This window comes from Mustela lutreola, chromosome 2 (assembly GCF_030435805.1).
Source record: "Mustela lutreola isolate mMusLut2 chromosome 2, mMusLut2.pri, whole genome shotgun sequence".
In the NCBI taxonomy this organism is placed as follows: domain Eukaryota; kingdom Metazoa; phylum Chordata; class Mammalia; order Carnivora; family Mustelidae; genus Mustela; species Mustela lutreola.
Window position 1 is genome coordinate 70,504,064 of NC_081291.1, and position 17,360 is coordinate 70,521,423.

The 17,360-nt window shown below is 38.6% G+C and overlaps 1 protein-coding gene across 3 annotated transcripts in view; it reads right to left on the minus strand.

The window, feature by feature from the left end:
• PDCD6IP (programmed cell death 6 interacting protein) overlaps nt 1-17,360 on the minus strand; it is an 80,852-nt gene that overhangs the window by 49,040 nt on the left and 14,452 nt on the right. For all 3 annotated transcript variants that reach the window (XM_059162174.1, XM_059162173.1, XM_059162175.1), the window contains exons 2-4: nt 9,351-9,405; nt 7,407-7,476; nt 3,250-3,377 (exon numbers count right to left, since the gene is read on the minus strand). In XM_059162174.1, the coding sequence (XP_059018157.1) occupies nt 3,250-3,377; nt 7,407-7,476; nt 9,351-9,405 (253 nt within the window). The remainder of the gene's footprint in view (nt 1-3,249; nt 3,378-7,406; nt 7,477-9,350; nt 9,406-17,360) is intronic.

Sequence of the window (17,360 nt, forward strand, 5' to 3'; positions counted from 1 at the left end):
TAAGAATAGAGGAAGGGATAAAACATGATTAAAATGCATTTTTTTTAAAGATTTTATTTATTTATTTGAGAGAGAGACAGTGAGAGAGAGCATGAGTGAGGAGAAGGTCAGAGGGAGAAGCAGACTCCCCGTGGAGCTGGGAGCCGGATGAGGGACTCGATCCCAGGATTTGGGATCATGACCTGAGCCGAAGGCAGTCGTCCAACCAACTGAGCCACCCAGGCGTCCCTTAAAATGCATTTAATACTAAAATGAGTTTACTTTGATCCCAAACAAATCCATCTGTCAAGTAATTAAACATGCCATACTTAGGGGAAACCTCAAATAGTACAGGTGCCTAGTCCTCTGAAGAACAGCGTTATTATCCACTGTAATGATTTCTTTCAAAGGTCCCTGGTGAAATGTTCCCCATCAGATTTTTTATTCCTGATTATATTTTGCTGAAGTTAACACAAAAATAACTGTTTTTTTGTTTTTTTTTTTTAAGCTTTTATTTATTTATTTGACAGAGAGAGATCACAGTAGGAGAGAGGAAGGGAAGAAATCACAGAGAGAGAAAGGGAAGCAGGCCCCCCGCTGAGCAGAGAGCCCGATGTGGGACTCGATCCCAGGACCCTGAGATCATGACCCGAGCCAAAGGCAGCGGCCTAACCACCTGAGCCACCCAGGCGCCCCCAAAAATAACTGTTTTTATGAAACAAATGATCCTGGGAAAAAGAAAAACATCAGTCTGGGTTTAAAAGGTATTGTGCGAGGTGCCTGGGTGGCTCAATTGGCTAAGCACCTGCCTTTGGCTCAGGTCATGATCCCTGACCTGAGCAGGGTCCTGGGATTGAGTCCACCACATCAGTAGTGTCAGGCTCCCTGCTCAGCAGGGAGTCTGGTTCTCCCTCTCCCTCTGCCCTTCCACCCTGCTCACGCTCTATCATTCTCTCTCTCAAATAAATAAAATCTTTAAAAATAAATTAAGTAAGTAATTAAAGGTTTTGTGTATTATAGAGAGATGCTCTGCAGAGATAATTCAAGGTTAACTGTACTGAAAGTGAAAATCATGTTTTCTGCAGTCAGAAGTATAAAACTAGAGCATGTGCAAGAGGCGATGACCTGACCTTGCTCAACAAACTAAGAGAATCACAGACTAGAACAACAAAGAATCCAGTCTCTCTCACCAATCTTGGAAATGGAGGCCCACAGAGGTTATTAAAGAACACAACTAAGTCCACACAGCTTCTTGGTGGCAAACAGCCTAGACCGGCTTAGGATCTAGGTCTTCTTACCAATATTACCCGTCCCTTTCCATCACAGTAAGTGACCTACTGTGAATCACAGAAGTGACTTACAGGATGTAATGTTCTCAGTAATTAAGAATGCCCTCCGAGATATCACATGCCAGTTAACTGAGTTACAGTTAACAGAAAAGTAAATAATTAAGTTTACTTCATTTTCACATTTTATTTTTTTTTAAGATTCTATTTATTCATTTGACAGAGAGAGATTCATTAGGCAGAGAGGCAGGCAGAGATAAGAGGAAGCAGGCCCCCCACCAAGCAGAGAGCCCAATGTGGGGCTCTATCCCAGGACCCTGGGATCATGACCCAAGCCAAAGGCAGAGGCTTTAACCCATTGAGCCACTGAGGCACCCCCATTTTCACATTTTAAAATATTGGCCCTCTATAGCCTCAAAAAGAAAAGGGATGCGCGTCATGTTTGTCATCCATGCCCATTCAAAACTACAGGGCAAGCCACAATTTGGAGCACCTTGTTTGCTTAAAATGTACTTTCCTCTCACTTCTTTATTTTTTTAAGATTTTATTTATTTATTTAGAAGAGAGAGACACAGTGAGAGAGGGAACACAAGTAGGGGGAGTGGGAGAGGGTGAAGCAGGCCTCCTACAGAGCAGGGAGCCTGATGTGGGGCTCGATCCCAGGACCCTGGATCATGACTCAAGCCAAAGACACACACCCAACAACTGAGCCACCTAGGCACCCCCCTCACTTTTAAAAGAGCATTCCTCACCTCACTCATAAACTTAAATATCAGGAAAAAATCAGACACTCAACCTCTAAGACAAGCAAATTCCAGAGCCAAAGAAGACACTAGAAAGCACCATTTGGAATTCCATAAAATTTGGAATCAGAACACCTGAAACCCCAGTGGACCAGTTATTAACACTCTGACCTTTTAGTCTCCTTGCATATTAAATGAGAAGGACATTATGTAACATGCATTACAAGGCTTATAGGATAGTAAAATAATGTCCATGAGTACACTTTGTAAATAACAACATAATATAAAACATGAGAATGTAATTATACATATCACTCAGCAGCAATTTGTTCTTTAAATAAAAACAAAAATAAAAGTTAATACACTGCCACAATTATGCCATATTAGTAAATGATAATATCTAAAATCTAAATTTAGCCAACTTAAGAACATTACATATCTGACCACCTTTAAATATGACCTCTTTGTTTCTCAGAGTTAAAATTTTCTTAGGTCTTAACTTTTTTGACAATGGTGAAATTTTATATGTGTCTCACTCTAATAAAAAATATATTAAAATAATGTACATCTGACCCTTGAACAACAGAGGTTTGAACTACACAGGTGCACTTATGCATGAATTTTTTTTTTCGAAAAATACAGTATGGTACTATATGGTACTATGGTACTATAAATATATTTTCTCTTATGTAGTTCTTAATAACACTTTCTTTTCTCTAGCTTACTTTAAGAGTACAATATAAAATACATGTAACATACAAAATGTGTGTTAATTGTTCATTTTATGGGTAAGGCTTCTGGTCAACAGTAGGCTATGAGTAGCTATGGTCTAGGGGAGTCAAAAGTTATTACAGTGTATTTTTTGACTGTGCAGGGGGTCAGTACCCCAATCCCCATGCTTTCAAGGTTCAACTGTACAAAATTTTTACATGAGATCAGTTATTTGAAAGGGATTTACCAAGAACTTCACCTAAAACATTCAATCATTTGTTGTCCCAACATTTATTGAGCCTTTCTTATGTGCCAGGCACTGTGCTAGGTGCTGGGTATACAATGGTGAAGAAAACAGAGCTGGACTATAGGTATGACATTTATCAAAATTCAAAAGTACTCAGTAACTCATTAAAAAGTACATTACTTTTCAAGAAAAGTATAAAGAAACATCTATAAACCTCAATATAGATTATTTCCAATTTAATACAATGGAGCGTGAACCATTATATGGTTACTTTTCTACATACCTGATAATGCTTAGCAGCCATTTTCAATCCTTCATCATTATCCAGGTTCTGTTCCGCTGCAATTTGGCTAGCTAGGGCTGCACAGTTGAACAACACACAGCTCTTTTCATATCCTAAGCTTGCAAGAGCTGTAAAAAATTAAGAAGGAAAAATTTTTCATTTATTTTTCTAAAAAAAATGAATGTTTCAGAGATTGACTCACAAAAACAAGTTTCCAAACCTCTTTTCTCACCCAAAATAGTGCCCATATTTCTAATGCTGTCCTGCCAGGCATTTATTTCCACAGCAATATTCCTATCCTCTAAAATTCAAAAGATCAAGGAATTATTCTTTCCTTCCCTTTATGTCCAAAATGTTGTGAGGTTCCAAATGAAGTCATTTGTCACTTAAATCCAAATAAATTATTTCCATTTTCTCATCACCGCTCTCAAAATTGTATCTTCTCACCACATTCAAGCCAATTCTTCACTACCACAAACCTAACCCCCAATTCAAGCACCTCCAAGCCTGACTCCGTTATGCCAATACATCTCTCAGAAGGCTAGCAGATAATGTGGTTAAAATAAAACTCTGCTCAAGAAACTACACACTTCACATCCACTGGGATAGCTACTATCAAGAACAGCAACAATAAAAAATAACAATTATTGGCAGACATAGGGAAATACTGGAACTGCTGTGCACTACTGGTGGGAATGTGAAACACTGCAGCTGCTATGGAAAACAATATGGCAGTTCCTCAAAACATTAGAAATAGAATTCCCACATGATCCAAAAATTCCACTTCTGGGTATATACCCAAAGAACTGAGAGCGGTCACAAAAAGATATTTATACACCCATGATCATAACCAAAAGGTAGAAGAAACCTGAAGTGTCCACTGATGGACTAACAGATAAACAAAATGTGGTATGTACATACAATGGAGTATCATTCAGCCTTAAAAACGAAGGAAATGCCATCACATGCTACATAGTGGATAAACCTCAAGAACATTAAGTTAAGTGAAATACGCAGATCACAAAAAGACAAACTTACAGGCATACCTCATTTTATCGTGCTTCACTTTATAGGGCTTTGCAGATAACTGCATTTCTTTCTACAAACTGAGAGTTAGTTAGTGGCATCAAGCAAGTCTATCAGTGCCATTTTTCCAACAGCATTTGCTCATTTTGTAGCTCTGTGTCACATTTTGATCATTCTCACAATATTTCAAATTTTTTCACCATGATTATAATTATATTTATTAGGGTGATCTGTGATCAGTGATTACAAGTCACTGATGATTAACATTTTTTAGCAACAAAGTTTTAAATTAAGTTATATACCCAGTTTTTCAGATATAATCCTATTGCATACTTAACAGACTATAACATAGTATAAACGTAACTTTGATATGCACTGAGAAATAAAACAAAGCTTTACATGTGAACAAAAATATATTTGCACTCTTATTTTTAGCATCCTAAAATTACACAATATTCTAATGAGTGGGTAGGCCATGCTTTATTTAAGCAAGACATTACTGAAGGACACCTGATTCCCAGTATTTGCTACTGGATGTGCCTTCATAACTACCTCCTGCTTTATTTATGCTAAATTTTTTGCTTCCCACTTCTTCCAGGAACTTGGTTCGTCACTTAATCTATCTCACCATCAACTCCTTTTCAGCCTATCAATTTGGCATTAAAAATCCTTTTTCTTGACCTGGTCTCCCTCTCAGCATAATGCACCCTTGTCCTTAAATCATTACTGCAAATTTTCTGAAATAAGCAATTCATATTTGCTGTTTTCATTTCCTCACTTCTGGTCCACACTTCAACCGGATGCAATCTGGCTTCTTGAGCATCCCCTTAGTGAAACTTCTTTCATTGCCGAATCCAGCAACTTCTCCAACTTTACATGACTTGACCTCTGCCACAACGACTCTGTTGGTGACATTCCAACCTGAATGAATATTAGAGTTACCTGGAAGTATCTTCAAAGATACTAATTTCAGTGGCCCACCCTGAAAATTCCTCCTACCCTATCACATCTGGCATTCTACATCTTTACATCTATACCTTTCACCTTTTCCCCAGGTAATTCTATTGTAGCCAGGCTCAGAAACCACTGGACATGACCTCTGAAATTCTCCTGGCACTTAATTCCATGTCTCTATTTTCTCCTGGTTCCTCTGAGATTTGAAGGCTTTGTCTCATCCTCATTCCCAGAAACCTCTTCCCCTGTTATCCTTAAATGTTATAATCCCTACCTCTTTCACACTTTTCCCAATCTACACACTACCAGAGGAGACAGTTTTATCATTTAATGATAACTGTTTTCAAATCAGTGCCTCTGCCACTTCTGATTTTTAAATCCAATTCTCAAATGCCAAAGAAAAATGTCTACTGAGACATAACACAGAAAGGTCAAACTGAACTAGTCTATCTTTTTTTTTTTTTTAATTATTTATTTATTTATTTATTTATTTGACAGAGAGAGAGATCACAAGTAGGCAGAGAGGCAGGCAGAGAGAGAGGAAGGGAAGCAGGCTCCCTGCTGAGCAGAGAGCCCGATGTGAGGCTCGATGTGAGGCTCGATGTGGGGCTCGATCCCAGGACCCTGGGATCATGACCCAAGCCAAAGGCAGAGGCTTAATCCACTGAGCCACCCAGGTGCCCCTGAATTCGTCTATCTTAAGGAAAAAATATCCAACAAGTCAAACCAAGTTATAAATCTGAGAGTCAACCCTCAACTACTACTACTCTTTTCTGAGAAATAGTCAGCATATCCAGTTAGTTTCAACTCTGAAATGTCACTCACACCCACTCCTCCTCTTCTGACCCACATATACCACCCTGTCTCACCAACCTTCACCAGTCTCTTCACTGATCTATCATATCTCCTTTAGTCTCCAGAGTTAGACTTTCAGGAATCACATCCCACTTCATTAAATCCTTGCCTTATGACCTCAGAAAGTCACTTAATCTTTCTAAACCAGTATGTCCAACTGGTAATAATAGTGCCTTTCTTAAATAAACAAGATGAAACCAGAGAGGAAGACAAACCATAAGAGACTCTCAGGAAACAAACTGAAGGCTGCTGGGGTGCAGGGGGGTGGGAGGGACGGGGTGGCTAGGTGATGGACATTGGGGAGGGTATGTGCTACAGTAAGAACTGTGAACTATGTAAAACTAATGAATCGCATACCTGTACCTCTGAAACAAATACATTATGTGTTAATTAAAAAAAGGTTTTTTGAAAAAAAAAAAAACACAGTGCCTTTCTTCATTGGGCTTCTGGGGAATTCAGTTAGATAGTAGTGTGAAGCCCCTCCACAGGGCCTAGGTGTAATAAATACTCAATAAATGTTAGTTATTAATGTGTAAGAGAGAAGAATACAAATTCAGAGTATATTTTCAACTGTTCATAATCTACTTTCCAATGTCTTCACCCTCCATCATCCTCAATTCAACCTATGGTTTCAAGCCTTAACAATAATGATATTAATATGTATTATATATAATTTCTATTGTATGTTATTAAAACATATACTCTGTAACACATACATACTATAAATAATACATTACATGTAATCATTTATAACAAAACATATTACTATTGTTCATTGCAGCTAATATTTATTGCATACTCCTCTAATGACTTCACATATATTCACTCATTTAATCCATGCAAGAACCCAGTGAGATAAATAGTATTTCACAGTACTATTTATTCCCCACTTATCAAAAAAATGACCTTTTGTTCTAATGTTCAACCTGTAAGGTTAATTTTTTAGGTGAGAAAACCAAATTCACCCTTCAGAGCCTAATTTGAACACTGCTTTCTTTCAATAAGCAGAATCCATGTCTTCTTCATTTTTGCTCCCACAACTTAGTTCATATACTCATATACTACCCACTGTATTTTAGAATGATCAGCTGTCATGCTAGTCAGACCGAATACATTTTTATAACTAGGACAGTGCCTGGCAAGGTGTAGGCTCTCTATAAATATTTGGAAATTACATTAAAATTTTAAGTTAAAAAGAAAATAAAATGTAAAATTTTTTATTATTTACAAAGAGTTGTTAGGAGAGCAATTTTAAAAAACCTAAAATAATACAAAGTGTTTAGACCTAGTTTCTTATCATTTTTATTAAAATAATTACATACCCAATTTTACAGATCCTCCAAAAAGCGAACCTTTATCAAAAGCATCCTTCCACGTAAATGTCAAGCAGATCTTGATAGAAAGAGAAAAAACAGAAAATTATCCTACTTTCTTGGATCTTATAAAATATTAGGTCTCTTTTGAAGGAAAATCCACAATGAGGAAAAGGACCAAAGCTTGTCAAAACATTATCCTCTCTAGTCTAACTAACTCCTTTCCCTATTCCTGGACCGTAAAATTTTCTTTTTTTAAAGCAAAATTACTGGCACTAAGATATTTCCAAAGGTAATTCTGCCTCAGTAATTATACATATATTATCCTCTCCAGAAAACACTATCTTATGCATCTTTACAACATACAATGGTTTGAACAAAACAGGCACTTAAATAACTGTCAAATAAGCCAAGAGAAGCAAAGGCAACAAAGTAAGTATTATATAGGTTTCCCAGAAAATAAAATTAAAAACGATTCCATGATGACAAAGTAGGAGAGAGGTTACTATGGGGGTAATGAGGTGAGATAATGAGTTTTTTGATTTGGGTTGTGTTCATACGTGTATATTCCCTTTGTAAAGATTCAAGTTATAGGGACGCCTGAGTGGCTCAGTCGTTAAGTGGCTGCCTTTGGCTCACATAATGATCCCAGGGTCCTGGGATGGAGTCCCCACGTCAGGCTCCCTGCTCAGTGGAAGGGAAGCCTGCTTCTCCCTCTCTCACTCCCCCTGCCTGTGTTCCCTCTTTCACTGTGTGTCTCTCAGTCAAATAAATAAATAAAATCTTAAAAAAAAAAAATTCAAGCTACAAACATGACACATAGGTATGCGATACATAAATAAAAAGTTCACTTAAAAAAACTACATCTCACCCTGCTTCTAAAATATTCCATACATAAAGTTTAAAAAGAACTTAACCATCTTTTAAATCATGTATTGGAATCCCATACAAAAATTTTGCAACTTAGAATTAAGAGAAATTTTATATATATGTAAAACCAGACAGAGTAACATAATGAACCCCATATAGTCATCACCAGTTTTAGCCATTTGTCCTTCTTGGTTCACCTACCCCTGACTTTCCCTGCCCCACCTCCAACCCCTAAACATACACTTCTTTTCTTGAGTATTTTAAAGCAAATTTCAACATACTATGTCACCTGTAAAACATCAGTACAAGATTATTTAAAGTATTTTTCATAAACTACATTATTTTAAAACTTAGAAATGTCACAAAAATAAAATCTCGTTTAACAAGTCTCTCAGTTGGGGTGCCTGGGTGGCTCAGTGGGTTAAGCCACTGCCTTGGGCTCAAGTCATGATCTCAGGGTCCTGGGATCAAGTCCCACATTGGGCTCTCTGCTCAGCAGGGGGCCTGCTTCCCTTCCTCTCTTTTGTACAGTCTGCTTGCCTGCCTCTCTGCCTACTTTTGATTTCTCTCTGTCAAATAAATAAATAAAATCTTTAAAAACAAAAAAACAAGTCTCTCAGCATTTCCAATATCTAGCCTTTAAGAGAAAGCAGACATTCTTACAGTGTAACACCTAATCATACCAGAACTTGCAACTTCATATGCAACTATATGTGTCAAATTTTAAAACACATAAACTGAGACTAATACCTCCTCAATTATAGTTTCCTTCTTAATTCTGTAAAAGCCAAAGAGAAGGACCTCACAGATTATGTTAATCAGTCAACAGATCATACTGATATAAAATGTAGGGGGAAAAAAATGCAGCCCAACGTTCCACATAAACGTAGTAACTAAGCACAGACAGCAACAGAATTCCAAGACATTCTTCAAAAAGACATCCAATTTTTATGAAATGGGCTTATAAGCTTCTAATTTGTACCAAAAGGTATAATAAAAACATAAAAATAGTAAAGTGATACCATGTGTGGGAGGAAAGTTTACATTATACAACTTTAAAACAAATTAAAATTAATGACTTACTTGATTTTCAGAGAATGGGAATTTGGGTTCAATGGAACAAATCTGATCATAATACCTAAAAAACAAGAAAATTTATAATTACCAGAGCTAAATATTATGTACATTTATGTATATACAACTGGTTTAAGAGTACACAAAACTTACTCATGCTTTGAGTGGCCCACAAATCAAATTCAGTCATTTTAAAATTAATAAACACACCCTTCAATGCATAAAAAAGAATCTAAAATGCATACAATAAAAAAAAAAACTGTACAAAAGACACATACTCACCACCAAAAAAAAATACTTAAGTATTAATGACTAAAAGCAAACTAACATCTGCCCAAAACCACTGTATTTCTTAAAATACTATTTCTTATTAAGGTAACTATTTGTATCCATTGGGTAAATTAATATATCTGGCAAAATGATATATTTTTTTAAACATTTATTTATTTATTCCAGAGAGTGCATGTGAGCAGGGGGGTAGGGCGGGGGAAGCATACTCCTCACTGAGCCCAGAACCCAAAGATGGGCCTGATTCTGTGACCCTGACATCATGACCCAAGCCAAATTAACAGTGAGATGCCCAACTGAGCCACCCACGTGGCTAACTTTGTTAGTAAACTGCTATTTAAAAACAGGTTTACTAACTTTCAGATATGCTTTGGTTATATCCAAAAGATATAACCACTCTCCACCACTGTCACAACAGTTCATCAAAGCTTCTACCCTCCCCAGAAATAATCCCATGATTATATTGGACAGTTAATCTTCAACAATGAAGGTAAGACTATCCAATGGAAAAAAGACAATTTCTGGGATACCTGGATGGCTCAGTCAGTCAAGTGTCTGCCTTTGGCTCAAGTCATGATCCTGGGGTGTTGGGATCAAGCCCTGCATCAGGCTGTTCCTCCCTCTCCGTCTGCCCCCCTACTCGTACTCACTCGTGATTGCTTTCTATCTCAAATAAATAAAATCTTTAAAAAAAAGAAAAGAAAAAAGACAATTTCTTCAACAAATGATGTCGGGAAAACTGAACGGTTTTGCAAACTATGCAAAAAGAACAAAACTGGATCACTTTCTCAGTGGAGGATAGTGGGGACAGGTCACAAAGGTGATGGGGATTAAGGAGTACACTATCCTTAGTGGAGGATAGTGGGGGACAGGTCACAAAGGTGATGGGGATTAAGGAGTACACTTGTGATGACACAGAAATTGTTGTCTATAGTTAAGAGTCTGCTTTTTTGTTTGTTTTTTTTCTTTGTTCATTTAATGTTTCTCAAATTCCACATACAAGTGAAATCTCATGGTATTTGTGTTTGTCTGACTTATTTTGCTTACTATTATACTCTCTACATCCATGTTGTTGCAAAAGGCAAGATCTCATTCTTTTTTATGGCTGAGCAATATTCTTGTGTGTGTGTGTGTGTGTATGTGGGTGTGTGTGTGTGTGAATACACCAGTATCTTCTTTATCCATCATCTATCAATGAACAGTTAGGCTGCTTCCATAATTTGGCTATTTTACATAATGTTTAAATAAACATAGGAGTACATATATCTACTCAAATTAATGTTTTCATATTCTTTGGGTAAATACTCAATAGTGGAATTACCACATCATATGACAAATCTATACTTAATTTTTTTTTTTTTTTTTTTTTAGTGAGGGGGAAAAAGCAGAAGGGGAGTGCGGGAATCTTAAGTAGGCTCCATGCCCAGTACAGAGCCCAAAAAGAGTCTTGATCTCATGACCCTGAGATCATGACTTAAGCCAAAACCAAGAGTGGAGAGCTTAACTGACTGAGTCACCCAGGCACCCCTATTTTTAATTTTTTGAGGAACCTCCACCCTGTCTTCCACAGTGGCTGTACCAGTTTGCACCAATACTATACAAGGATTCCTCTTCCTCCACATCCTCACCAACACCTGTTTCTTGTTTTTCTTATTTTAGCCATTCCAACAGGTGTGAAGTGGTGTCTCAGGATAGTTTTTCTTTTTAAAGATTTATTGTTTGAGGGGTACCTGGGTGCTCGGTCATTAAGTGTCCACCTTTGCCTCAGATCGTGATCCCAGGGTCCTGTGATCAACCCCTACAACAAACTCCCTGCTCGGTGAGGGGCCTGCTTCTCCCTCTCCCACTACCCCCTTTCTCATTATCTCTCTCTCTGTCAAATAAATTAAAAAAATCTTTAAAAGAAAAAAAAGATTAATTATTTGAGAGAGAGAAAGAGCACATGTACAAACACAAGCAGGGGAAGGGGCAGAGGGAGAAGGAGAAAAGCAAACTTCCCACTGAGCAGGGAGCCAGTTGCAGGACTTGATCCCAGGACCCCAAGATCATGACCTGAGCCAAAATCAAGAGTGGGATGTTTAATCGACAGAAACACCCAGGAAGCACTCATAGTTTTGATTTGTATTTCCTTGATGATGTGTGATGCTGAGTATCTCTTCACGTGCCTGTTGGCCACCACATCCTCTGCCATTTTTTAACTGGATTGTTTTTGGGGTGTTAAGATTTTAAAAATTCTTTATATATTTGCATACTAACCCTTCACTGGATATGCCATCTGCAAGTATTTTCTCCCATTCCATCGATTATTGTTTAGTTTCACTGTTTCCTTCACTGTGCAGAATGTTTTATTCTGATGTAGTCCCAATCATTTATTTCTGCATTTGCTTTCCTTGCCTCAGGAGACACATCTACAAAAAGTTTTATGGCTAATGCCTGTGCTCTCTTCCAGGATTTTTTTGGTTTCACATCCACACTTAGGTCCGTTTTTTTTTTTTTTTTTTAAGATTTATTTACCTATTTTAGAGAGAGACAGCGCCCACATGTGCAGGGGAAGGGCAGGGGAAGAGAATCCCAAGTAGACTCCAAGCTGAGCACAGTGTCCCAAAGGCTCTACCACATAACCCCAAGATCACCACCAAACTGAAACCAAGAGTCAGATGCTCAACCAACTGCGCCACCCAGGCACCCCCAATTAATCCATTTTATTTTTGTGTATGATCTAAGAAAGTGGTCCAGTTTTCCCAACACCATTTGTTGAAGAGACTTTTTCCCATTGGATAGTCTTTCCTGCTTTGTCGAAGAGGAATTGACCATAAAACTGTGGGTTCATTTCTGGATTTTCTATTCTGTTCTATTGATCTATGTATCTATTTTGTGCCAGTACCATACTGTTTTGATTATTATACCTTTATAATATAATTTAAGTCCAGAATTGTGATGCTTGCAGCTTTGCTTTTTCCAAATTGCTTTGGCTATTTGCAGACTTTAGCAGTGCCACACAAATTCTTGTTTGTTTTAGAGGTGCCTGAGTGGCTCAGTTGGTTGGGCAACTGCCTTCAGCTCAGGTCGTGATCCTAGAGTCCTGGCATCGAGTTCCACTTTGGGTTCCCTGCTCAATGGGGAGTCTGCTTCTCCCTGTGACCTCTCCCCTATCATGCTCGCGAGTGCACGTGTGCGCACGCTCTCTCTCGCTCTCTCTCAAAATCTTTGGGAAAAAAAGAGAGAGATTGTTCTAGTTCTGTGAAAACTGCTGTTAGTATTTTGGTAGGTATTACAATAAATGAGTGAACTGCATTGGGTAGTATAGACATTTTAACAATATTTGTTCTTCCAATCCATGAACATGAATTTTGTTCCCACTTCTTTGTGTCATCTTCAATTTCTTTTTCTCATTACAGGGCTTGCACTTCTTTGGTTAGGTTTATTTCTAGGTATATTATTATTTTTGGTGCAAATGTAAATGGGACTGTTTTCTTAATTTCTCTTCCTGCTGCCTGTGCTCAATATTGGCGCATAAAAATGCAACAGATTTCTGTACCCTAATTTAGTATCCTGTGACTTTACTGAATTTATCAGTTCTAAACAGTTTTTTTTTAATATTTTATTTATTTATTTGACAGAGAGAGAGATCACAAGTAGGTAGAGAGGCAGGCAGAGAGAGAGGGAGAAGCAGGCTCCCTGCTGAGCAGAGAGCCCGATGTGGAGCTCGATCCCACATTGACCCTGAGACCATGATCTGAGCAGAAGGCAGAGGCTTAACCTGCTGAGCCACCCAGGTGCCCCTCTGAACAGTTTTTTGATGGAATCTTCCAGGTTTCCTATATATGGTATCATGTCACCTGCAAAGAGTTACAAAAGTTTTACTTCTTACTCACTAATTTGGATGCCTTTTATATCCTTTTGCTGTAGACTGCTGTGGCTAAGACTCCCTGTACTATGTTGAATAAACGTGGTGAGAGTTACCATCCTTGTCATATTCCTGACCTTAGAGGAAAAAAACTCTAAGTTTTTCCCCATTAAGATCACACTTACTTGATGAGCACTGAGTAATGTACAGAAATGCTGAATCACTATACTGTACCCTTGAAACTAACACTATGTTACCTATACTGGCATTAAAATTTAATGGGATATCTGGATGGCTCAATCAGTTAGGTGTCTGCCTTCAGCTCAGGTCATGATCTCAGGGTCCCGGGATGGAGCCCCATAGGGCTCCATGCTTAATAGGGAATCTACTTCTCCCTTTCCTTTTGTCCCTCCCCCTGCTCATACTCACTCTGTTAGACTCTCTAAATACATAAAATCTTTAAACAAAAAAAGAAAACAAAAACAAAAACAAAAAACATCTAGGGCTCCTGGGTGGCTAAGCTGTTAAGCATCTGCCTTCCACTCAGGTCATGATCCCAAGGTCTTGGGATCAAGCCCCACAACAGGTTCCCTGCTTGGTGGGAAGCCTGCTTCTCCCTCTCCCACTCCCCCTATTTGTGTTCCCTCTCATGTCTGTCTGTCTGTTTGTCTGTCTCTCTCTCTCTCTCTCTCCCTCTGTCAAATAAATAAGTAAATAAAATCTTTTTTTTTTAAGATTTTATTTATTTATTTGACAGAGAGAGATCACAGTAGGAGAGAGGAAGGGAAGAGATCACAGAGAGAGAGGAAGGGAAGCAGGCCCCCTGCTGAGCAGAGAGCCCGATGTGGGACTCGATCCCAGGACCCTGAGATCATGACCCATGACCCGAGCCAAAGGCAGCGGCTTAACCCACTGAGCCACCCAGGCGCCCCAGTAAATAAAATCTTTTAAAAAAAATTATAATTCTACCCTCCCTTTAGACTAATGAAAAAGTCACCTAGCCAACCTCCCTGTCTCCTTGAGTCCTTTCTCTTTTTTAAGATTTTATTTATTTGAGAGAGAGAGAGAGAGCGTGCGTGTGCATGTGCGTGTACACAGGTACTCTCTCTCTCTCTCCCTCTGGGGTGGGGGGCAGCCAAGGGGCAGAGGGAAAGAGAGAAGCAGACTCCCCGCTGACCAGGGAGCCCAATTAGGGCTTGATCCCAAGACCCCAGGATCATGATCTATAAGCCCAAGGCAGACACTTAAACAACTGAGTCATCCAGATGCCCCTTCCTCATTCTTTTCAACCTGTTCTCCACACAGCAACCAGAACAATCATCAAACACAAAGCATTCTTCTCCCTCACCAGGCTGACCTTTGAGCTAGCAAGGAGTGCTGGGAGTATCCAAGGCCAAGCCTTCTAACTGGCCCATAATCTTTCCTCCTTCCCTTACTATCGCCTCCCTCCACCCTCCTTCATCAGAGTTATCATTCCAGTAACTGTTTCTGAGGCAAATTTTTCAGGGAGAGAGGCAATACATCTGAGACCAAATATTTTCTCTGACACAGCCCTGAGTTTGATTACAAACAGGAAGTATTAATAAGCACTTAAGTAAATACACTGAAGATAATGTAGGCTAAGATTCTAAACAATCAGACAAAGGAGTTACAAATACAGGAAGAAAGATGGCTAGAATAAATTCTGTGGCTTCTGCTTGGAACTGGAGGTATCAGTATTAACTTATTTTTTTAATATAGTGGAGAAATACAAAAACAGGTATAAATGTGTGAGTGATTTCCTAAGTGTATATACCGAGAGAGCCTAGAAGCAATAACATCTCAGTAGCAATAAGCATACCCAAAGCCCTGATGAGTAATGCTCTGTTTCAGAAGCCAACACTCTCAGAAATGGCAGACTCCATGGCTGAGACCAAGAAAATTCAAGATTCAAGCCTAAAACATCTTGCTGTGTCAGAAAGCCAAAGAAGTACTCATGGGGTGCCTGGATGACTCAGTGGGTTAAGACTCTGCCTTCGGTTCAGGTCATGATCTTAGGGTTCCAGGATGGAGCCCCACATCAGGCTCTCTGCTCAGCAGGGAGCCTGCGTCCCCCTCTCTCTGCCTACTTGTGACCTCTCTCTCTGTCAAATAAATAAATAAAATCTAAAAAAAAAAAAAAAGTACTCAAAAAATGAGAACATGTCAAAGACACAAGAACTAGCTTTCAAGGGGCTCCTGCTAGCAAAATCCAAAAAGTTTCAAACAAAATAACAAATCACAACCCACTGAGGAAAGTAAGAACGTCAATCTGAAGCAAATAAAACAAATAAATAGGTGAACAGAGAAAGCACCACCTTACTGTACAATGCCAACTAACAACATGAGAATATAAGAAAGAGTTATAAAAATCAGCATTTGGCACCTTCCTGAGTATAATATCTATTTCGGGTAAGATACATCAATGAGTGCTAACACAAAAAAAGTTTGATGGAAACAGGGTATTACAAAGATTCAAAGTATCTCCCTACAAAGTACTTACTAATTAATTAGTTCAACATACTCATTAACTGTCAGGTCAAGAAAACTAGCAGACATCATCTTGACGAAGTGATACAAGTTAAACATTTAACAGCCCAGGACAAATCAACTTCAAGTTCTTCCTGACACACACACACACAAAAACAAAAAAACAAAAACACAGCTGTATTTTGGTGGTACTATTGCCCAAAAATGCATAAATCTCAAGAAAATATAAGACAAACTCTAACTGAGGGACAGTCTATGAAGAAATTAGCCAATATCCTTTAAAAATGTCAAGGTTTGGGGCGCTTGGGTGGCTCAGTGGGTAAAAGCCTCTGCCTTTGGCTCAGGTCATGATCCCAGGGTCCTGGGATGGAGCCCCGCATGGGGCTCTCTGCTTGGCAGGGAGCCTGCTTCCTCCTCTCTCTGCCTGCTTGTGATCTCTGTCTGTCAAATAAATAAATAAAATCTTTATAAATAAATAAATAAATAAGCAAATAAATAAAAATGTTAAGGTTGTGAAAAACAAGGAGAAACAGAAGAACTATTCCAGACCGAAGGACAAAAGAGCCAACCAAATGCAGTGCAGAATCCTGGATTAGATCTCTAATCTGTACATGACTCTGTCCAACAGCATTATCGGGGGAACTGGCAAAATCTGAATGTGTTTAATGGATTAAATGGTAATATTAAACCAATGTTAATTTCCTGATTTTGAAAGTTGTACTATGGTTATACATAATAAGAGTATTCTTATACTTAAAAAATGAACTCTGAAAAAAAAAATGAACTCTGAAGTTTTTTGTTTTTTTTTTAATTTTATTTATTTGACACACAAAGAGAAAGCCAGGGAGACAAGTGGAGGAAAGAGCAGAGGAACAGGGAGAAGCAGACTGCTCACTGAGTAAGCAGCCCAATGTGGGGCTTGATCCCAGAACCCTGAGATCCTTACCTGAACCAAAGGCTGACGTGTAACTGACTGAGCTACAGGCACCCCTGAACTTTGAAGTATTAAACACTTAAACCCTTTAATGGATTCCTATTATACTCAAAAGTACGTACAAAATTTTTGACAAGGTCTGGCATTATCTAGCCATCATTCAACTCTCCAGCCTCATTTGAGAATTATTGACTACACACTTTAGTCATTAGTCTATGCTTTCCCCTAGCTTAGGGACTTCACCTATATTTTCCTCTGGAAATTTTTTTTCTCTGGGAACTTTCCCATTGTAACTCCCCACTTTTCTTGTCCAAGCTGATTATGTCATCAAAAAGTCTTTCCTCGGAACACCTGGGAGGCTGAGTCAATTAAGAATCCAACTCTTGATTTCAGCTCAGGTCTTGATCTCAGGGTCATGAGATCAAGCTATGCTTGGGGCTCC